At 47.9% G+C, this 22,746-nt stretch overlaps 1 protein-coding gene across 1 annotated transcript in view; it reads right to left on the bottom strand.

Annotated features, from left to right (window-relative positions):
- Positions 1-8,230: 8,230 nt before the first annotated feature.
- Positions 8,231-22,746, bottom strand: part of ZBTB40 (zinc finger and BTB domain containing 40) — a 33,959-nt gene continuing 19,443 nt past the window's right edge. Inside the window, 15 exon segments of the mRNA XM_058039143.1 lie at positions 8,231-8,261; positions 8,263-8,323; positions 8,326-8,391; positions 9,122-9,181; positions 9,184-9,234; positions 9,237-9,340; positions 11,161-11,218; positions 13,149-13,256; positions 14,184-14,209; positions 14,211-14,383; positions 18,629-18,702; positions 18,705-18,731; positions 18,734-18,757; positions 19,591-19,755; positions 20,228-20,401. Coding sequence (XP_057895126.1) covers positions 8,231-8,261; positions 8,263-8,323; positions 8,326-8,391; positions 9,122-9,181; positions 9,184-9,234; positions 9,237-9,340; positions 11,161-11,218; positions 13,149-13,256; positions 14,184-14,209; positions 14,211-14,383; positions 18,629-18,702; positions 18,705-18,731; positions 18,734-18,757; positions 19,591-19,755; positions 20,228-20,401 — 1,202 coding nt within the window.

Here is a 22,746-nt window from a genome sequence, read left to right as displayed (position 1 = left end):
GCAATGCCTTGCCTTTAAAACAGAAAAACCCTCAGAGCCACAGAGAAATGGATGAGTAAAAGGGGTGTATTTATTTAGACTTTGACAGAAACTTTGATAAGAATCCTACACTGGGGGATTTGAAATCTTTGAGCATATCCTGGTTACACACAAGGACACAAGAACTCGTGTGTATTTAATAGATCTACTGAGATGTGGCAGATAGCAAAGGATTATCTGGGTTAGTCTGTGTGAGAGGCTGGAGGGAGCTGGGGAGGGAATTCACTGTTCACAGAGACCGGTCATGGGGCAAGGGGAACGCACGGTGATAAACAGGAGTTCACACTCACCATGGGGATCATCTGGCTTGCTCCTGAGTGCCACCAAACTCACCATCAACTATAATCCCGCTGGAGAAAGCCCCATGTCTACCAGACAGCTCAAGAGTAACAGCTTTACATGCTCAGAGACAAAAGAAACAACTTCAGGTCTGAAGTGCAATGTACTAAACCAAGGTGAGGTTAGCACAGCATTAAGGATCAACAGATGGGGCAGCTCCACTCTAAGCAATATCTCACTGGACCCTCTGAGCTGGAAAAAATGAAAAGAACACAAGTTGGATAAAGGGAACAACCCCCTCACTTGTAATTGCCGAGGTTATTTTACCAGTCATCCCACCCATCTTCTACCCAGCACAGAGCCCTCCTTGTGACTCCTGCAGAAGGCCAGAATGGGAACTATTTACCTGCAGCTGTATTTACCTGCAGCTGTAGGCCGTCCAGATGTGCCTCTACACGTCTCTACAGAGAGCAGAGCATGGGCAGACACATGTTGAGAGGTGCCACCTCTGCAGCATGAGCTTTGTGAAGAAGGTCTGGGTGATGGCAGAACAGGGGAATGTGGATGGAGGGCTGGGGTGAGTGGCTGGGGACCTAGTCCAGGTGAAGGACAGCAAAGTGGAGGGACAAGGGTGGCTGGCAAGGGCTGGAGTTTAACTTTTCCCTTTCAAAGTGGTGACCAGAAGGCCGAGTCCATCAAGTAGGTGACTTATGGCCTTGGCCTCCTTGGGCAGAGAGAGGCAGCTTCACATCATACCCGTCAGCAGGCTCAGCACAGCTGGAGGGGCACAGATTATCTCCCCAGGCAGCTTGAAACCCAAGGCAGGGCTCTACTTACCTTATTTCAGCCAGGAGGAGAAGGGCAAACTCCATCTCCAGCAGGACGCCTCCAGTGGATGGAAAACCTATGAGCGGAGACAATTTTGCACAGTCCCAAGCTAGATCTAATCTACACAGACAGACCCATTTGTTGGCAGCTCCTTTGTGCTGCTAGCGAGGATGTGCACACCAGACCCATCCTGGCCAACCCTCCCCATCAGCAGGAGGTTCTGGGGCCAGCAGGAAAGAGGCACAGAGAAGAGCTTTCCATATGCTACAGGCCTCTAAGCATCCCAACAGACTTGACCCTGAGCTCCCTGGGAGCAAGACACGGACTGACTACTCCCATCAGAGGTGGAAAGGTCACTGTCTGGACTGCTTGCAATGCTGGGCATCTCCAGGGTGTCCAAGACAAAGGAAGTAAGGCCAATCTAAGCATCTGTGCTCTGCACAGATCAACCCTGACTAGTGTTGATGCTCTTCAGCACTTGCCAGAGAGCAGAGATGGCAGTGAGCACCAGCACAGGGGCAAAGGCTGCCACCAGTTCACTCCCCAGACATGCCAAGCAGCTTGAGCTCCTTCACTCTTGTACTCTTTGGCAGATTTCCCACCTCTTGACTCGTGCTGGCAGTCGTTTCCTGCACAGTCTCCAGTTTGTCATTTACATGTCACGTGCTGCTATGGGTGAGCAGCTGTAGGCAATGCCATGTCATTGCAGCAAGGCTCAGAGCAGGGGCAGCACAGAATGCCTTGTGACATGCCAAAAGCAGCTCCTAAAGCCAAAAAACATCGCTCAGGACTCTGCATGCCTCTAGTTCTGACCAGCAGCCCTCAGGATGAGGTTACATGTCTGACCAGCTCCCTCCCGTCCCCATGCAGCCAGCATTGCTTCTTCCCAGGCACAGAGGTGCTCAACTGTGCCCATGTGCTGGGCAATTCAGATCCTACTGCTCCTTACTGCTCCTTCAGCCTCTGTCTCAGCAAGGGCTTTCTGTTTCCTTGCAGGTCACAGAAACCAGTGCTGTGGCCCAGTCCATGGGTGTCTCCCATTGGAGATGAGAGCTCTGTGCCACAACTTACCGAGCATCCATGTGTCTGCTATTACATGGACTAAGAACTACACTTTATCAAATTGGCTTAACGTGATTAGAAGTCTGGGTAGATTTCCTACCTTGAGTGATCATAAACAGTGAAGGGAAAGAAGAGCAAGAGCTTCTGCTCCCAATAAAAGGAATTATTGTGTTAACACAGGAAATCAGCACTTGTGGTGACTTACTGAAGGGGGCCCCGTACAGCTGACAGTACTGGGGGTTCAGGCACATAAATTGGAGAGGCAGCTGAACCCACCAGCCAGCCTGCTCCTCCCCAGGACAGAAGGTCACCGAGCCAATCTCCTGGGGACATGCTTCAGATCTCACTGTCTGCAGCAAACCACCAGAATTTGGGAAAGCGCCTCTGGCTGCTGAAGCAGCTCATGTCTGTGTTGTGAAAGGGCACTCAGGTTTGCTGAGCTGGATGGAGGCCACTGGAGACATCACTTCCCTTTTCCAGTGCTCAGATTAACTGGGGACATGCTGGCAGTCTGCCAGATCAATAATAGAATATGCCAAGACATCAGCATCAGCTGGGACTGCCAGGGCTTGTCCAAATCACAAGGAGGGTTTTCAGACCACTGGTATCAATTCTTCTCCTGCTCTCCTCACAAGAGGCTTCAAGAAACATCCAAACTGCCTCTGTGCTCCCACCACTGCCATCCCTCACTTCTGAGCAAGCAGATCTTTGCACCTGATTACAGGACAGGTTGGATTTCAAAATAACAAAACCTTAACCCCAAAACAAAGCCTAGAGCACCAAATTTGCATTTACTGTGTTAAAATAGCACCTGGGGGCTGTGAAATGACACTTTACATGGGAAATGTCAAGTGAGGGTTGCTCAGGGCCACTAGTGCACCCCACACAAAGGATCCCACAGCAACAGGACAGACACCCAGTCACAAATGGGAGTTGTGTAGAAAACAGACATTTACTAATGGTCACAGGCTCAGTCCTGCACCCTTAATGCAAGGAAATTGTGCTGGTTTTGGCTGGGGTGGAGTTAACTCATAGCGGCTGATGTGGGGCTGTGTTTTGAATTTGTGCTGAACACAAGGTTGATAATATAGAGGTGCTTTTGTTATTGCTCACTGGGGTTTACACAGGGCCAGGGCCTTTTCTGCTTTTCCTAAGGCCATGCTGGGGAAGAAGTTGGGGATGCAGGGGAGGCTGGGAGGAGGCACAGCCAGGACAGGTGACTCAAACTGACCAAAGGGGTATTTCAGACCACACGACATCATGCTCAGTATGTAAAGCTGGAGGGAAGAAGGAGGAAGGAGGGGACATTTGGAGTTACGGCGCTTGCCTTCCCAAGCTGCTGTTCCATGGGATGGGGCCTTGCTCTCCTGGAGGTGTTGAATACCTGCCTGCCCATGGGAAGCAGGGAATTAATTCTGTTTTTCTTTGCTTGTGTGTGTAGCTTTTGGTTTCCCTGTTGAGCTGTCTTTATCTCAACCCACAAGTTCTCCAGCTTTTGCCCTTCAAATTCTCTCTCCGATACCACTGGTGGGGAGTGAGCGAGTGGCTGCAAGGGGTTTGGCTGCTGGCTGGGGTTAAACCAGGACAGAGATGCATAAATCATAGAATGGTTTGGGTTGGAAAGGACCTTAAAGCTCATTCAGTGTCCCCCCTTGCCATGGCAGGGACACCTTCCACTGCCCCAGGCTGCTCCCAGCCCCATCCAGCCTGGCCTTGGGCTGCCAGGGATCCAGGGGCAGCCACAGCTGTGTCAGGGCCTGCCCACCCTCACAGGGAAGAAGTCCTTCCTAATTTCCATTCTAAATCTACCTTCTTTCAGCTTAAAGTCATTCCCCTTTGTCCTGTCACTCCACCATTACCTGATCTCACATCCTCCATGGGATGTCACTTCCCAGTTCGTTACAGGCACTCTGCCATTTCCCCAAATGCATCGGCAGCTGCAACAGGACACAGGGAAGGGCAGGATGGTCTCATGATCTAGCCTGACCTTAAAACAGATTCTCTGCTTCCCTGGAGGATGGCACCAGGGTCAAGAGGGGCACAGGACCCCCCCAAAACTCAACAGGTCACCCAGCACCCAGGACAAGTCTTGACAAAATCATGTTTTGAAAAATGAAGGATTTTTCCTTCCAGAGAATTGCTTCACATGAAACTCCACAGTCACATCTCTCCTTCTCCATATTTTATTTTTACAGAGGAAAAAAAAAATCATAGTGTAACAAGAAATCACCAGCAATCAGTATCTCCAGTGTGGTACACACCAGACCAGGACATGTCCTGGGAAATTCATCTCCCTCCCAGGTAAAACATAGGTGTTGCTAACACTGCAATTTGCTCTGCTGTGCATATCTCATCCATCAAGAAGGAACAGGAGTGGGGGGATGTGAGTTATTATCTCCTCATAATAATATGGGAGATGCTCAATGGACTCTGTAAAACTGCAGAGCTCTTGCTGGGTGTGTGCTGCTGTCAGGACTCTGCTGAGGATACATCCACAGAGGATCCTGCTGGGCAGGAAGGCAGGAGAGATGGCCCCAAACAGGGCAGGTGAGCCTGAACCACTCCTGATGTAACACCTACATTGTCCTCTTTTGGCTGTGGTAACACTCCAGCAACAAGGCCCAAAGGGCACAGCCAACAGGCCCCATGCTCATGCTCTGCCCTGTCTGAGCTGCCTCTGCCCTAGGACAGGACTAGAAATAAAACAACTTCTCCTCAAGCCCTGCTGAACCTTTTTCCTCCCTTCACAGTTTTCCAGGAACGAAGAGAGATCAGATTGACTGCAGTGCTCCCTGCTCACACATAGAAGCCAGGACACCTGTAAAGCACTGTTTAACCCATTTCCCATGCCAGAGCACTCCCACAGCTTGTGCACGCTTTCCACAACTCCCAGCCCCCACAAATTCAGAAAATGGGGAACAGCTTCCAGCTTCACCAGCCTGTGGGACAAAATCCACTGCTTTCCTCCCAACACATCTGTTCTGAAACCACCAAGCCATAGTTGCTTGTTCTGTCATTATCCCCGTTGCTCATCCAAAGTGCTGTGCACAGTGCCCAGGCAAGCAAGAGATGGGCTCCAGCAGTTCACCCTCTGGCCCCTCTCCTCCTGGCCAAGGGGCATCCCAGGTTTTTCACCTCTTCACCTCAGTAACAGGTGCATTTCACTCTCTCCAGAGGTGGCCAAGGCCTAGTTTCAGGCTCTTTAAGCAGTGATATATTCAGGGTTTCGAGGTGACCTGTCCAGGGCTTGGAGTTTTCCTTCATCCTGACAGTAGCTCAAGCTTTCTGCACAGGTGGCAGCCCAGGAGCTGGGGAAGGCCTGGGAAGGCTCAGAGGGGCTTCCACAAAGGTGCACCTGGGCACTAGCACTAATCCTCAAGGCCTTGAGCACCATCTCCTGGTCATTCATGGATTTAGTGGCAACTTAACCTCATTGCTTCCTCCATGTCACCATCCCCACAAAGCTTGGGGGGACCATACATGGGAGCCCTTCAAGACGCTTCAGCAGGATTACTTATAAGCTTGCTGCCACACACACAAAATGCCATGAGCTCCCCCAGCCCCTCTCCTGAGAGCTCTGCTGCTCTCTTCTTCCTTCAAGTTTTAACAGGAACAAACTCTCACACGGGCACAGCCACATTGGCACGCTCCTGTGCCACTGTCCGTTTCTCGGCTGTTTAGGTGGCCTGGAAAGGCCCGGGGTGGCCTTGGACAGCCCGCGCTTCAAAGGACGAGAAGAGGCTTCAGATCTTTTCTCGGTCTCGGTGTTTATTAATTGTTTATCTAAAAGATTTTCTCTCGGCCCAACAGAGTCTGCACAGCAGCCAGCCATGAGCACACTGAGAGCCCCCGGGGCAGTCACCTATCTTTATACTCAAAATTACGTATACAATATTTATCATTTTTCCCCAATACCTTTTACCCTTATTAACCAGTGCACTTTTAGTAATAACCAATCCCAAAGTGCCAACATCACCACAGAAGATGGAGGCCAAGAAGAAGAAGAAGAAGGACAGGACACGCCCCAATTCCTCCATCTTACTTCTTTAGACCCCCCCTGTACAGAAATCCTAAACCCTGTGTGTGGAGAGTTTAGTTCAGGCATGGCTTGAAGAAAAAGGCCATGAAGCCATGCAATTGAGGAGAGAAAAGTAACAGGTAGCTGTGAAGCAGTTCCCAGCCTGACTTCTATAAACAATTAGACTCTTTCAGGCACCATTGTATAAACAATAAAGTTCTCAGGCAGTCTTCCCATAACAAGTGTAACACCCTCTCTGGGAAAAGATGGCACCCTGAGAACAGATGTGGAAGTTTTGGGAACCATTCATATCACAGTGAGAACACTGGTTTTGTTTTGTGTAAACAATCAACGGCGTAGTAAAACAAAAGGTGTGGTTAGAGTTTTCTCTGTTAGCCTATCATAAACCTGTATTTCAGAATATGCATGAAGTTCGTTAACACTATTATTTAAGCTGACTGATCGATCAATAAATCGAGTTTGATGCATCAAAGGATTGGTCGTTCTCCCCTCACTTCAACACCTGTGTTTCACTCTAACTAACTTATCCCTTCACCATTCACCCAGTGAAATCCTCCCATCCTCATACAGGTGTCGTCTCCTGTGCAGGATCAAAGTGCAGCCACCAGACACTTCTGGCAACATTCCAGGACTCCCGAGCCCCCCAAGGGTGGTCTCGGTCACTCTGCACACCAGTCCTGAGGTGCTGAGATCCCACATGCCACCATCTCTGCGTGGTGACCCTGAGCAGCTGGTTCAAGATGCTTCTGGAAAGCTCCAATGTGTCCCCCTCTGGTGCTGCTGTGGCTCTGGGCAGCAGGATACAACAGGCACTGCTCACAGTGTGCTCCCAGGCTCCAGGATCCAGCAGGATCACCCCTCTGTGTGTAAATATCACAGTGGCAGGCTCAACCTTTTGGCATGAGGAAAAGGAAGATAAATGCTACCAGTCCCCTCGGAGCCACAGGAACCCTGCATCTAATTGCACTTCATAATGGATTCAGCAAGCCATTAATTATCAGATTTTAGGAAGCTGCAGATAAAAAAGCTTTATGAAATTTAGTCTCAAAGGAACTGGTGTGCACAATGAAGCTGTTGCATTATGCCAGCACCAGAGAAGCAAACTTTACAGCAGGTACTGAGTGCATTTTACAAGGCAGTGCCCCATGTGCCAGGGGAAGGTTCATGTGCAGTCACAGCAGCTATCCCACACTCCAACACCTTCATTAGTGCCATGCCACAAGGGACACTGGCACACAGGCACAGCTCCTTCCCTTTTTTCAGAATGTCCCTGGTGAATTAGAGGCAGATCTTAGGGCTGTTTGCTCACAGAAAGGATGGATATGCCCAGCCATGCCTGGGAGCCTCCTTCCTAATAGACCACAGCAAAAACATGGATGGGATTAGACCTGTGTGGCACAAGGTGCCATCCAAACAGTGCTGAAGTAATTTAGCACACTCCCAGGAAGTGTCTACTGGAGAAGAGAGGCTCAAAGGTCAGCTCTCCAGCTCTGTTTTCTCTGGAGAAGTTCTCCAGCTGCACAGCAACACAGGTGAGAGAAGAAGGAACAAAGCAGCCCTTACACCTTGCAGAAGATACCTGTGAGCACATCACTGATTCAGCCATAAAAATCTCCAACCTAAATTCTCAGGACAGTTTTTTTTGGTTTCCCTTATCCATAAGCCCCAGCTTTGTCCTGTACCAGTCCTCTGCTCTCTGTTCACAGCAGTGGAGCATTGCACTTGATTCCCATCTTTTCCTCTGCTGCCTTATTTCTCATGTGTTGGAGGAGACGAGTGTTCCACCAGTGGCTGACTGCAGGGACACTTCTCAGGCAGTAAATGTCCATGAACCTCCCCTGTCCGTGGTTATGCTGTGCTTGCTGCATGCCTGGGATTGTTTTCCCAAAGAAGCCCCGAATCTCCCAGGTGAAGCAGCACACTGAGGTCCTGAACAAGCCTAGTGGATACCAGGTGCCAGGCACAGGCAACCTCCCGTGTCCCTCACTTGATTTCTTCACACATCAGAGTGACTGTTATCAAACAAATTCTCCACAGTCACCACCTCAGAGCCAGTTTGTCTCACTTGGGCAACATCACAAGTTTGGCATCATCGAAAGAGTTTATGTGCTCTGCTGCTCCTTGCTCTGATGTCTGAGTCACCTGTGTGGAAGGAAGATGACCCAAGAGTCAGACATGTACAGCACCACTTTCCCCTGGACCCCTTTGCTGCTCACACCTTTCCCAGCCTCAGCTCAGGTAATAACATTTAGCTTCACACTACAGCCTCTGCAATTACAACAGGCATGAGACTAATAGGGAACATCAAAATACACACACCAAAGATGCAAAAGAAGAAGACAGGAGAGTCATTTAAATATTTCTCTCCACAAATTGCTATAATTTAGCTCCACAAGCAGTCGTAGACAGTAAACATTCTGTGATTATCCACTGGAGGAATGCCATCCCACGGATTCTTGCACACTGGACTCCCTCATCCAAGGAACTCTTCTTGACTGATGGATGAGATATTGAAGAGGATGAGGATGGGTTCAAACCTAGCACTGGGCCTCCAACAAAACAGCTGCAGTGTCACAGGGTATCATCAAGGTGTTAATAACCTCTGAGTAACCAGGCACTTCCACACACACTGCCAATCCTCCTCCTCAGCTCCTTAAAGTCATGACTGAGCAGCTTTCCCTCCAGCAAACCTGCTTCATGCCAGCACAGAAATCTCAGAGTACTGTGGGCTCTGGGGTTTGCATCATAGACCACTCCAAGAATGGGAAATCATGGAGCAGAAGGGGCAACAGGGCCCACAGAGTGGATTTGGGAAGAATAAAAGCATAGGAGAGAAGGATGGGTGAACAAGGTGACACAGAACACTTCTTATATGCCCAATCTGGGCAGTGGTGGCTTGGGAGGAGGTCACCTTGGGATGCTCAGTGCTGAGGTACCCTCCAGCTTGCCCTGGGAGGGGAAGAGCTCACCCATGAAGGTGCTATCTTCTGTGTGAAGTGCTGGCTGGTGACGTGGCTCTGCAGGGCCCTCATGAAGCAGCACAAGCAGCACAACGGTTGGGAAGCTGTGGGAGAAGCACTGTCCGAGTCTGGCCTGCGACAACCAGGGCCAGCCTGAGAGCACAGGGAGCTGCAATGGGCAGGGCACATGGCTGACACCCAGGAGGAACTGCGTTTCAGTGTCCCTCCTCCTGCCTGCACCACTGGCCGTCAGTTTGCGGCTGCTTGGGTTCATTTTGGCTCCCTGCAGCACCTGCATTAAGAAGCCCAGCTGGTTTACCTGCAACTGTAGCTGACCCTGCTCACAGGAATCCCTTCTTCCTGTTCCCTCATACCATCCAGCACTGTTCCTTGCTGGCCTAGCTTGCATCTCCTGATCCAGCTATTCCAAAATCATTACCCAACTCAGCGGTTCTCCACTTTCAGGGAGAGCTTTTTCTAGGTCTTCTTCCTCATTCTCTAGGCTGCTGTTGGCTGTCTCCTGTTGAAAGCGAAGGGAGACGACCCATCTTTGTTGATCAGCATCGACTCCGATTTATTGATCAAATCAGTCACCTTTTATAACAGTGTTAATTAACTTCATGCATATTGCAAAACCCGAGCTCACGATAGGCTACAGAGAAAACTCTAACCCCTCCTTTTGTTTACAATACCCGTGGTTGTTTATTGAAACCAAAATTAGTGTTCTCACTGTGATATGAAAAGTTCTCCAAACCTTCATATCTCTTCCCAGAGCAGCCAAGGACTGTTATGAGAAGACTGTCTGAGAATTCTGCTGTTTATAGAAAAGGTGTCTGAGAGCCTAGTTATTTACAAAATCAAGCCTGGAAACTGCTGCTTTACAGCTGCCTTTTACTTTCCCATCACCTGTATACCTTCATGGCCTCTTTCTTTAAGCCATGCTTGAACCAGGCTCTCCACAGTCTCCTCCAATGTTTCCTGATTTATATTCTCTCCTGCTATCCCCATGCTCTGTGGGGACCCACCATTTGTCATAGCCTGGTCTACCAGTTCACTCTGCCCTTACAGCTTGCAAACTTGCCAAAGCATGGAACTGGATGATTTTTGAAGTCCCTTCACACCCAAACCATTCTACAATTCCATGATTCAAAGGGTCCTTGACATGGTGTCCCCAAGCCCAGGTTTGTCGCTCATCTTTCTAGTGCTACACTCACTTTTTCTTGAGTCTCCCACTAGCTGTGTAGACAAACCCAGAGCTTGGGGTTCCATCCATCATCTCCTCATGCTGTTGTGTCCTCACCTACACTTAGCTCTCTTCTCTACTGTAACAATCAAATCCATAACTTTCCATGATTCCAGTAGGTCCAAAAGCTTAACATGTCCCAGCCTCACCCAGTGTTTTTCCATTTCATCCTTACTTTCTGTTTCTTCACACTTTTTCCTTACCATGTCCCTCTTCACCCTCCTGTTTACATTTCAGACATCACCAAGAGGAACCATCACTGTTCAACAGGTAACCTGAACAGCAGCAAAGGTGACAGACCTGAGTGCCTGCACTTCACTGAACCTGCATGTGACCGTGGTCACAAGGGTTTGCAGGTGAAGAAAGAGGCGAGAATGTTGATTCCATTATCAGAAGGCTTGATTTGTTATTTTAGGATATATATATATAACATTATAACTATACTAAAAAGAAATAGAAAAGAAATGGCTTCTTCAGAAGCTGGCTAAGCTAAGAATAGAATAGAAAAGAATGATAACAAAGGTCTGTGTCCCAGCAGAGAGTGAGACCCAGCTCTGCCATGAGTGGTCAGTAAATCCAAACATCCACAGGAGACCAATCACGGATCCACCTGCTGCATTCCACAGCAGCAGATAACCATTGTTTACACTTTGTTGCTGAAACTTCTCAGCTCCAGCAGGATTTTAATGAAAGATATCTGCAACACCTACAGGAGAGCCAGCATGGGTAACAGCTCCATGCATGACTCACACTCATGGAACTTCACATCTGCAAACAAAGCCAAGAATACAAAAACATGCTCTCAGGGTCTTTTAAAGGAGACCTTCAAGACCACAGCTCTCTAGTGTTTCATCACCACCACACCTGCACACAGGCATGAGGAGCATCCTCAGAGGAGCAGCGGGGAGCAAGTGAGCTGCAAGATGCTGAGATGCTGAGATGCTGAGATGAGATGCTGAGCAAGATGCAAGAGCCAGAAGAGACTACTACAGTTCACAAGAATCTACTGTGACTTTCAGGAAAGCAGGATGTGCAGCCTTGTGCTATCGGAGTTATAACTGCATCAGTCTCTTCTTGTCGCAGACATTTCTCCACAGAAATCCTTTCTTTCGGATTTCTGCGTCTTCTGGAGGCCAGAGGCCTCAGAAGACAAGGTAAACAATTATTATCAGATGCTGTGGAATGCAACAGGGGCACCTTGATTGGCTCATTTTCTATGTTTATAATTAAGGGCCAATCACCAGTGCAAGCTAGGGGACTGAGTCATTGAACACAACTTTGTTATAGATTCTTTCTATCTATTCTTAGCCTAGCCTAGCTGCTCTGCAAACCTCTCTCTATATTCTATTAGTATAGTAATAATGCATTATATATAATATCTTAATAAATCAGCCTTCTGATCAAGATACAAGATTCACCGTCTGTCTCTCACCAGCAGCGACCCACTCAGGAGCAGTAATATCTTCTCCCACATAACAAGTGATGGGACAAGAGGAAATAGTCACAAATAGCACCAGGGGAGAATTAGACTCTGTGCTCTTCCACATTTTCATAAATGACTTGGACACAGGACTGGAAGGAATATGAGGCAAGTTCACAGAGGATACGAAACCAGGAAGAGCTGTTGCCTCCCTCAAAGGCAGGGAGGCCCTGCAGAGAGACCTCAACAAAACAGAGGATGGGCCATCACCAACCGTGTGAAGTTCAACAAGAGAAAGTGCCAGATTCTTTACTGGGCATGGGGCAGCCCTGGGTGTGTGGGTGGAGCAGGCAACAAGAGGCTGGAGAGCAGCTGCAGGAAGGGACCTGGGGTCCTGGTCAGTGGATCTGAGTCAGCAGTGCCCTGGCAGCCAGGAGGGCCACCCGTGTCCTGGGGGACAGCAGGGATGGAGAGCATGGCCAGCCAGGCAAGGGAGGGGATTGTCCTGCTGTGCCCTGCACTGGGGCAGCCTCATCTCGAGTGCTGGAGCAGATTTGGGCACCACAAAGTAAGAAAGATAACTATTAGAGTGTGTCCAAAGGAGGGCCATGGCAATGGTGGAGGGCCTTGAGCAGAAGCTGTGTAAGGAGCTGCTGAGGGCACTTGGTCTGTTCAGCCTGGAGGAGACTGAGGTCAGACCTCATCACATCTACCACTTCCTCATGAATGGAAGAGGAGGGGCAGATATTGATCTCTTCTCTGTGGTGACCAGTGACAGGACTTGAGGGAATGGCCTGAAGCTGTGTCAGGGGAGATTTAGGTTGGATATCAGGAAATAGTCTTTTCACCCAGAAAGTAGTCGGGCCCTGGAACAGGCTCCCCAAAGAAGTGGTTCCAGCACCAAACCTGGCAGTGATCAAGAAGCATTTGGAAAATACCCTTGGACACTCTTGGAGATGGTGCTGGGCAGGGCCAGGAAACTGGACCCAATGATCCTTGTGGGTCCCTTCCAACTCAGCATATTCTGTGATCAGGGAAAATTTCTTCATGAAAAGTATGGTCTGTCATTGGAACAAACTGCCCAGGGCAATGGTGGAGTCATCATCCCTGGAAGCATTCAAAAATGTGTGGATGTGGCACTTAGGGACAGGGTTTGCTAGTGAACATGGCAGTGTTGGGTTAATGGTTGGACTAGATCCTGGAGAGTTTTTCAACCTAAATGATTCTGTGATTCTCTCTCTCCAAGCAGTCACTACATCACTTACAATGGGTTCTTACCTGTGTGCTCTGCCTTGATGTGCTTTTGGTGAGCAGCAGTGCTGGTGAAGGTTTTGTCACAGCAGCTGCACTGCAGGGAGGAGAACTTGGAGGAGCAGTGATTCTGAGCTGCAAAGACATCAGAGTGGTGGGTCCTGTTGTGATAGTCCTGACAACTGCTGCAACGACCATGGTTACCATCCAAAGCTGTTGGCTTTAAACCGAAAGAAAGCAGGTTTAGATGGAATATTGGGAAGGAATTCTTCCCTGGGATGGTGGTGAGGCCCTGGCACAGGGTGCCCAGAGAACCTGTGACTGCCCCACCCCTGGAAGGGTCCAATACCAGGCGGGATGGGGCTTGGAGCAACCTGGGCTGTGTCCCTGTCCATGGCAGGGAGTGGAACAAGATGAGCTTTAAGGTCCTTTCCAACCCAACCCCTCTGACATTCTATGATTCTGTTGCAGGGACAGAATGACAGTCAGAAGCCATGTAGAAAACAACAGACCAGGGGAGTTGTGCTCAGCAGGTACAAGACCAGCTTGTCCTTCCACTGGATAAGCACTAACACCTCATTCTGTTTCTCCATTGTCCCTGATGAGCTGAACACAGCTGAATCCCTGATCCTTGTCTCATTCACTGCAGATCTCCTTTTGGTGTGAATTCTTGTTCCCTTGCAGCAATGTGGAGGTCTGCCACAACACTGTGAGCTGCCCCAGGAAGGGCAAAGAGATTTGGTTCCTCACATGCATCCTGCTAAAGCAGCCAGGAACTAGAACAGCTTGGTTATTTTTGGAGACTTTCAGATTTGCCAGTAGCCCTACTTTTCCTTGATGAGCTACGTGGAAAACCAATTAGGGAAGAACTACTCAGAAAGTGGTTGTGCTCAGTGGGGCAGGAAAACTGAGCTGAGCTGTGTTTCTCACATATGGAGCACATGTTTCTCACACGTTTCTCTCACTAAGAGCTGAAGGGAAGAAGAGGACAACATTTCAGACTATTACTTTACTATATTGTCCAAACTTGCATCTAAACACCCATGCTCCCAGCAACCCTACCTGAGGAATGAGCAAACTCTCTTCCAGATGTCACATGCCATGGGGAACCTCTTCCTCTTCTTTTTCTTCTTGGCCATCCCCACCATCCTGTAGACCTCCAACTGATGCTTCTCCAGCTCATTCTTTGTCGACCTGACCTCGCCACACTCTTTATGCTGGATCTGCTTTTCTCTGGCGACCTGACAGCCTTTCATGTGCACCTTCAGGTGGCAGTAGAAGTGAAAGACCTCATGACAATCTTTGCAACAGGCTTTGCAGACAAAACTCTTGGAAGAAGCTTTTTCTTGGGATTCCTTTGCTTCTTTGGCACTGGCACCTCCTGGCTTGTCCTTATCTTTGTCCAGAACTTCAAATTGGGATTCACTGCTCACTTTCTACCTCCTGATCCCAGGTTTCTGCCCTCTTCCCTCAGTCAGGAGACCTATGCAATTATGGTTTTGGTGGTGACCAGTAGGACTGAGTATCTGCCCCTCAGTCTCCCATCTCCCAAATGCTCCTACATAGTTTTCCTCGCTCAGATGCAGCAGACACACATCAGATATGTTGTCCCATCACAATGGTGACACACAGCTCTGCCCAGAAGTGGTTCTGGCCATGCATGGTTAGAAACATAAAGACTGATCCTTGAATTTCTCCACCACACATGCAAGGGTCTGCATGAGATGCCAAGAACCAGGGCCAGATTCTCCTAAAAGCTTGTTTCTCAAACTCTTGCTTCCAAGCATTTGCCTCCTGCTCAGACACATGAAGTTACAGCCATGTTTGCAGACCTGAGCCTCAGGTATGATACTATCAAAATCTGCCACTAAGAGTAGATATCCAGCCCTTAATTACAAGAAATCTCAGAAACACTTCACAAACACAGTCCCCTTGAAAAGGAACAGATAATCTTGCTACGACCCTTTTGAGTCCTCTGCTCAGGGCCCTGAGGTATTTTAAACCACTCATTATGTTAATTTCTTAGAAAGCACAAATGCCTTCCCGAGTCCCTGTAACACCATCACCTCAAAAACCACAAGCTGGAAAATTCACCCAGGATCTCAATCTACCGAAAAGACCCACAGGAAATCTATGTATGGGAGAAATCAAAATACAAACAGAAACATTTGTCTTCTTTACTATAATGAGAATCCTGAACTGTGTCACCGTGGAAACTGGCACAGACTTCTCCTTTTGCCACTGTACAGGAAAACTCATCCTGTGCTTGAAAAACTTCATCTTTGCCTTCCTCACTGTGGGAAGAGCTCAGCACAGTGTCCCCTCGCACAGCACCACTGCCCCAGATTTCCAACCAAATAAAGACCAGACGACATATATCAATGGCCCTGGAAATCTTAAGACACAAGTGGTGATCCATAATCTGCAAACACATCAAGGGAGAACAGCAGCCTGGAAAACTGGTTTCCAGTCTGTCCTGCTCTATCAAAGTCACTTTGACTCATGACCTCTAAGACTTCTTTCCACATCCTTTCAACCAATCCTGTCAGTTTTTCTGACCTAAGTGAAGAATGATTTTTCAATCTACCAGTGAGATGGCAAATGTCTTTTTATTTAAACAAAACCATGTAGAGCAAAAGCCTTTTATATAGAGCTCTTGACACATTTCTGATATTTGAGAGTAAGACCAATCTTGACAAATATGATCTCCTAAATGACTGTAGAGAGCCCTGGAAAGCAGAAGGCTAGGGAGGAGGTTATGGAGCTGGCTGAAAGAGCCAAACCCTGCCCTTGCACGCACCAGCTGCCAAGAATGACAGTGCTCTGACTACAGCAGGGTTCAAAGGAGAAGCCAAGAGATTCCACGTTGTACCTCCACCAAAGAAAGCAATCCATTACTCGCAGTGCTGAGCATGGTTGGATGATGGATGCAGTTTCTTCCACAGGGATGCTCTGTGCCTTCCAAGTGCTTTGGCTCACCTAACTTAATTACCAGAATTTTTGGGGTTTTTTTTGCAGTAGAGATGCAAAAACTGTTGTTTTCCTGTGGATGTGCAAACAGAATGGATCTCCCATGCAGCACAAACATTCCCAGAAATGTAAGGTCTCCTCAGTTTTATAATAGGAAACTCACACCTCCCTGACATGAGGCCTGCAGTTATCACTCATATCTCATGCCAAAAGCTACAAGGTCCATAAAGTCACTTGCAATATGTGGGCCTGGTAAGCAGTGATGTCAGAGCTGAGTAGACTGGCCTGGCCTCAAAATTAAGATATGGAAATTCAGTGCAAAGATCTGTAGGATGCCAGCAAGAAGCTGGTATCTGACAATCCTCCTCTGGACACTTCATCTAGAATAGATGTTTTTGCCAAGTAAATAACATTTTCCATGGCTTTTGTTTTTGATGATGCTTCTTGCTTGATTTCATCTCAACCTTGGCTTGAAGCCCTGAGAAGCCACTCAGTGGCAGCAGTCTGCTCTCTTTGATATTGCTGCCAGAGAGGCAGCAGCTGCCAGAGCAGCCACACTGACTCCCCAGGCCCCTCTGCTACACACGCCGAGGTGCCCAGGAGTTCACTCAGGCTGCACATTCACAGACACAGGAATTGTTGGCTCATCTGCTCCAGAGTCATCAGGGCATCAGCCCTGGCCCATCCCACGGACACAAGAGTCAGGGGGAGTGGGACAAGTGCCTGCAGCATCCGAAGGTGACAGAATCAATGGCAGATAAGAAAGAATCACCCTTTGTCTAGAAATCAAAGCCATGACCAGGTGAAAATGCCAGCTGGATTGGTGGCAGCTCTTGCTACAGCTATAAGAGATAATGTAGATCTGAACTGGGAATGAATATTGGATTTGCAGCATAGGACCTCTCTCAGGAGACCACTGAGGCAAGGAATGGGAGTGGAGCATGTGCTGTCATCCTCCAGGCCCTACAACTACATCAGTCATCATGTGCTGAATATAGGTAAAACCTTATAAAATAAGGGCTTTTTTACCCTTGCAGAATCATGGCTCAGGTCTGCTACTTTGGCTATGCAGAAGGGGGCTGTGGGAAAGTGACTCAGCTGAATTGGAGGTAGAAAAACAAGCATATAACCATTATGTGCTCACATTGTGGTTTATGGTCGTTGGTTGAATTGTATTTGTTATACTTCAATGGAATGTAACTGATAATGTCCTAACTGCTTAAAAAGGCCTGATTTTTGCAATGAAGCAGCTCTCCTTTGCACCTGCCTGGGGACTCTGCATCATGTTGCTTGTATAATCAAGATCCTTGGTTTCTTCTACCTGTGCTCTGCTCCCAGTCACCCACTCCCTCTTTCCACCCCAGCAGCATTTCCTCACTGCTCAAGACCATAGGCAGGCCAACAAGCCCAGGGTTCAGAGGCTGACCTGCCCCCAGCACACGGGGGACAAGCTTTGCCTGTCATGAAACGATGAAACGATGGCCAGTGTCAAAGCCATGAGGCTTGTGTTCATTCATAAAAACCAACAGCCTTGACCCAAACTTGCATATGAAGTAATCAAACCTTCTATCCCTAAAAAACCCTGACATATTAACAGCAAACTGCTTTTCCTGTAACTCCCCAGCAATCTGATGGTATTTCCACACTGCTTGTCAGCTAAGCAGCTCTGGCACCGTAAGAAAATAGGAATGGATTGGGCCTGTACTTGGCTAAAAACCACACTCAGCACATCCCAGAGGACTCTGCAGTCCAAATAATCTCAATATGCTGGGAAACAGATGAAAATATATGTAAGCAAACAGAATAAGCAAGTCACATTTGCATCCTTTCCAGGAGAATACACACCTGCAATTACCTTCATGACCCTCTGGTATCCTTGTCATTAAAGCACCAAATTCAGTTAAGCATTTTCTTTCAAACGATAGATGCAAAGTTACAATTGGGCTCAGCTGGAAAGCCTCAAACAGCTCAGGGCAGGACTCACATGTGGTTATTGCTCTGCATTTGTTCTGGAGTTAACAAATTGCTATCTGCATGTGCATTGTCCACAACTTTGCCAAACTAGTATAGCAGGTAACATTGTCCTACTGCTGTCAGACCCTCACAGGGAGGTATTTATCTGTAAAGTGCATACAGAGCAAGACTAAATTGAAACGTTCTAAGAAAATTAACTCAGAAAGTAGTCTGAGGCTACAAACTGCATTGTTATGGTCATCTTTGCACTAGGTGAGTGTGCTCTGTCATGACCTTTCCTCCACACATCTAATCTGAATCTGCCTTCCGTCAGCTTAAGGCCATTTGGCCTGGTTTTGTCACTGCTTGCCCCTACAAAAAGTCCCTCTCCAGCCTTCCTGTAGGCCCTCATTTTTATAAAACACCCAATAAAATATCCGGCACACTCTCACTTCAGCAAAGGGGCACTTCCAGCTTTGGATGGCTTCCCTGCTTAGGCAGTGACCCTTGATCTCAGGGCACATTGGGACCTGCCCACCCTTTGAGCCTCAGATCATGCCTGCTATGACAACATCCCATCATACCTCCTTCACTGCTTCCTTGAGCCCTGCCTACCCCAAAGCCAAGCCCTTCAGGTCTTCTCTTTGCTGGATGGCTTGGAGATCAGCTTGCCATGCTGCAGGATCTCAAGGCTGTGTTCTCACTGATAGCCACTGAAGGTGAAAATAAAAAACAAAGGTATTAAGAATACAAACAAGAAGAACCTGAAGCTGAGCTGTTAACAGAAGTGACTTCTTCATGGCACAGAAAACACCAAACTACCACATTCAAGCTCTGGTTGTACTAATTGCAGCACTGACATCCAGCATGAGGTCCTTGCAGACCTCCCTTCTCACTGCTTGTCCAACTTCGGGCAATTCCAACTTCTGCAAAGAACAGGCATTCCTAGGCACAATTTGCCTATCTGAGGACAGCCACATGAAAATTGGCTGCATGCACCAGGGATCAGAGGCACTGGTTTTGCCAGTCAGAACACAGAGGGGATGGGGGAGATCAGATGGAGGCACCTGGCTGCAGGTGAACCCCAGCTCTGTGCCCACAGGGCCAGCACACAAAGTCAAGCACCACAAAGCTGACTACTCCTCCCACTTGTGTAAGAGTTTGACAACAATTTAGAGGTACAAGTACGGTTTAGGTTTTAAAGCAGGAAAACTGAAAGACAAGGCTATGGAGAGGAGAGGATGGGGGCTGCACAGAGACCTCTGATGAGCCCTGGGCTCTCAGACTGATGTGCCTCCATCTGACTGCTACCACAGAATGGTGGCCAGCTCTCAAAGGTTTGCTTATTATAAAACCTGCATGCACAGAGCCACAAGCAAAGCAGCTGTGTTTTCCAAAGTGCTTTTCCAGCTATAACTGTTTTACCAGGGACATGAGTGTTGAGAGCCACTGGAAGGAAAGAGGTTACTGGCCAGGGAGGGATGAGGAGTTAGAAAGCAGCTGCTGCCAGCAGCAGGAGAAACTCAGGGAAAGAGTAGGAGGACACTTGTGAGGAAGAAAAATTCTGAGCTGGGTTGTTTCTAGATATCCTTGGTGAACAGTTTTGGGGATGCAGATTCCTGCACAGTCATCAGCAGCTGCCAAACAGCAGAGACAGACAAGGACTGCTGCTCCAGCACTGCCAACACAAGGCAGATGAAACCACTGCCTCCTACTCACAACCTGCTCCATCACCTTGGAGAGACCCTCAGGGAGGCACTAACAGGGACCCCTTCCACCTGCCTCCTGCATCACACTCAGACACAGAACCCCCTAGAAGTATAGAATATTCTGACTTGAAAGGAACAAGGGCATGACTGAGGCTCACCCAGACCCAGCCTGTCCTTGGTCCTACCTGCTGCAGACTTGGCTCACAGTGCAGCTGAAGTGGGGACCACTTACCTAAACACATCAGCCATTCCCTCAGCTTGCTGTGAACAAACATCTCTCCTCAGAGCTCAAATCAGCCACTCTTAGTTGCTAATCTTCAGCTTCATATACATCAGCCTGCCCCACTCCCACTACAGAATACTAAGGAATCATTAAACCAAGTCCTGCTGGAAGACTGCCCGAAACCCAGAATGGCAGGTAGTAAATCAAGTCCTTAGGAATTCCAGTATTTCCCCCCAGATGGGGATGAAAACTCTGTATCTGCTTGCACAGGTGTAGGAGCCTGTTCATATCTCTCTCTGCAGGAGCCAGGCTCCATGCAGCAGAGATGTCCTGCAGCAGCACCTGGGTGTCTGTCAGGAGCTCCACAAAGTTCTCCCGGTATTGTCACAACAGTTTGGCCCTATAATCCTCTGGGCTTCATTTGCCTGAATTCAATGAATGGAAAAACAAACAGCTCAGCTTGCAGCATCATCCCAAAGGGCTTCAAAGGCAGGGGAGACAGGAAAGGCCCAGGCACTCAGTCCTCCCCAGGTCACTAATGCTCAAGGCCTTATGCTCAGCACACTCAGATTCACATTCCAGCAGAGGATGAACATGACAAATCAGAACTTCTCCAATGCAGAGACAATACAGACTATCTTCTACACTCATGTGCAAACAGAAATTTGGGTGCAAAGAAACGCATCTTTGGCACCCAAATGTCTCCTGAGTATCAGTCCCAGTCTGAGCCCAGAGGAAGAAAATCTCAGTGTTTAGCAGATGAACATGGGGCCTTGTCTGTGAAGGCAATGCTGTCAACACCTCAAGATGTTTTCAAGCCTCTTCTGATACCCTGGAATCACAAAGACCCCATTACTGACTCTTAACTAGAGCTTCATTGTGAGCGGTCTGTAAGTCAGTGTTTGATCCACTCCACCAAGAAGGAGCTTGGAAATGCCCTGGTTCATGTCCCTCTCATGCCCTTGTTTGACTATCAAACACACCAACATTTCTCACTCAGGTGGTCCAAGGTAATCAAGAACTCAGTGGACTGAGTTGCACTTGGTGAAAATGTTAAAGGCACACAAACCAGACTTGCAATTGCAGAGCAGCTGTAGCACCTTCTTCTCCTTCTGACATAAAAAAAAATGTAACTTTACCCTCATTCCTTTCTCCTGTCTAATTCTAAGCTGGATCTGCTGAGTTTGCCTTGATGAATCAGAAAAATGATGACTCCAGAGTAAAACCCCAACCCTTTAAAGACACCCCAGCATCAGGACATGATAGACTAAGTCAGGAAGAGGAACAGTGTTTATTCAGGATAATGAAGAGACTTGGGCAAAATCTACTGTGTCCCAAAAGTAATCTAGGATTGTACTTGCCACTTGATAAATAAAACTGGAAATTGGCAAATATATTAATCTGAAAAGGATTTTTTCACCCCCATTGCAGTTACTATGTTGAAGAAGAGGCACAGTTATACTTCAGTGGGAGAAATCAAACCCAAAACCTGCAGTTCATCCCAGACATCCATGCATGATTTTTGTGCTTGTGTCTTTTAATCATTCTGGTTCAGTATCAATAAGAACAATCCATCATTCCCACATCACTACCTGGTAGAAAAGCAGGAAGCACAGCTTGGGAAAAAAAGGTAAAGTCTCTGGGACCCAGAAAATACACAGTGCTGTGTAAGAAGAGAAAACTCTCTGGAACAGGAAGGAAGCAACAGTAACAGCTGGGGGGATATGCAGTGGAAGATTCTGAGCTACTGTGAACAGCTCCCTGAAAAGACTTCTTGGAGACATCAATCTGATCCCCAGGAAAGCAAAGGGAAATTCACAGATGCAATATTTTCCTTCTGCTCCCATCAGAATGTTTCTGATTTTATGACATAAAATTGAGTTGTTATGAATGCACTCACTGCTCTGCCACCATGCCAGGGTGATCTTGAGAACCAGCACCTGCCATGTGCCACAGTGCAGGACCTCCTGCTCCCTATTAGCTGTACAGCTTGGGACACAAAAGGTACCACCAGTTAATTCATCAGTTGCCAGCAGACTCAAATCATCCCCTCCCTCTTCATTTTCATCATAAGAAATATCTGTGCTTCTGTTTGTTCAAGCTGCAATTTGAGGAAATTCAGTTCTGTGTAATTAAGTAATGCCCCTCCTTGGAATGGGTATTACCATGAGATAATTAACCATGCTGGGAATCTGGTGTTTTGAGAAAGCAGTCGTGCTTAACAAATGACAAAGCCAAGCGCCTGTTGGGAATGTTTGCTACAGAGGAAATTATCAGCACTATGAGTGCAGTTTTGCTTTCTATTAATTCTTCATTTACATTTCACTGCATGTTAATTTAGTTTTAAATTTTATATGACTTCAGAGTCTCTCGATTTGAATTGTTCAGAGTGTGCCTAAACCCACCTAAACTTGGAAGGTTGTCCCACCAGGCAAAGGATCGGGAATCCTGAATCCCTGAACCATCACAGGCAGGCAGCAAATGATAAATTCCCACCAAAATGAGTAAGAGGAGTGGCCTGGCCACCCAACAGAATGATGTATGATGGGGACACTAAGTGTAGGATTCCCATCAGCACACTCTGCACCACACAGGAGACCACGAGTCAGTGACCAACATAAGCAGAAATGCTACCTGGATCAAGGAAAGCAGCACAGCCCAAATAAATTTCCCCCCCCCTCATCTTCCCCAATCACATGGAATTCCAAGTAAGACACTGTACTTAATGTCAAGACATCTCCAGCTTAGGGGAAGTTTTAGGTATTTGTTT

The sequence above is a fragment of the Melospiza georgiana genome, chromosome 22, assembly GCF_028018845.1.
Source record: "Melospiza georgiana isolate bMelGeo1 chromosome 22, bMelGeo1.pri, whole genome shotgun sequence".
Lineage (NCBI taxonomy): Eukaryota > Metazoa > Chordata > Aves > Passeriformes > Passerellidae > Melospiza > Melospiza georgiana.
The sequence above is the reverse complement of the archived record's forward strand: the minus strand, read 5'-3'. Positions and strand labels throughout refer to the sequence as shown.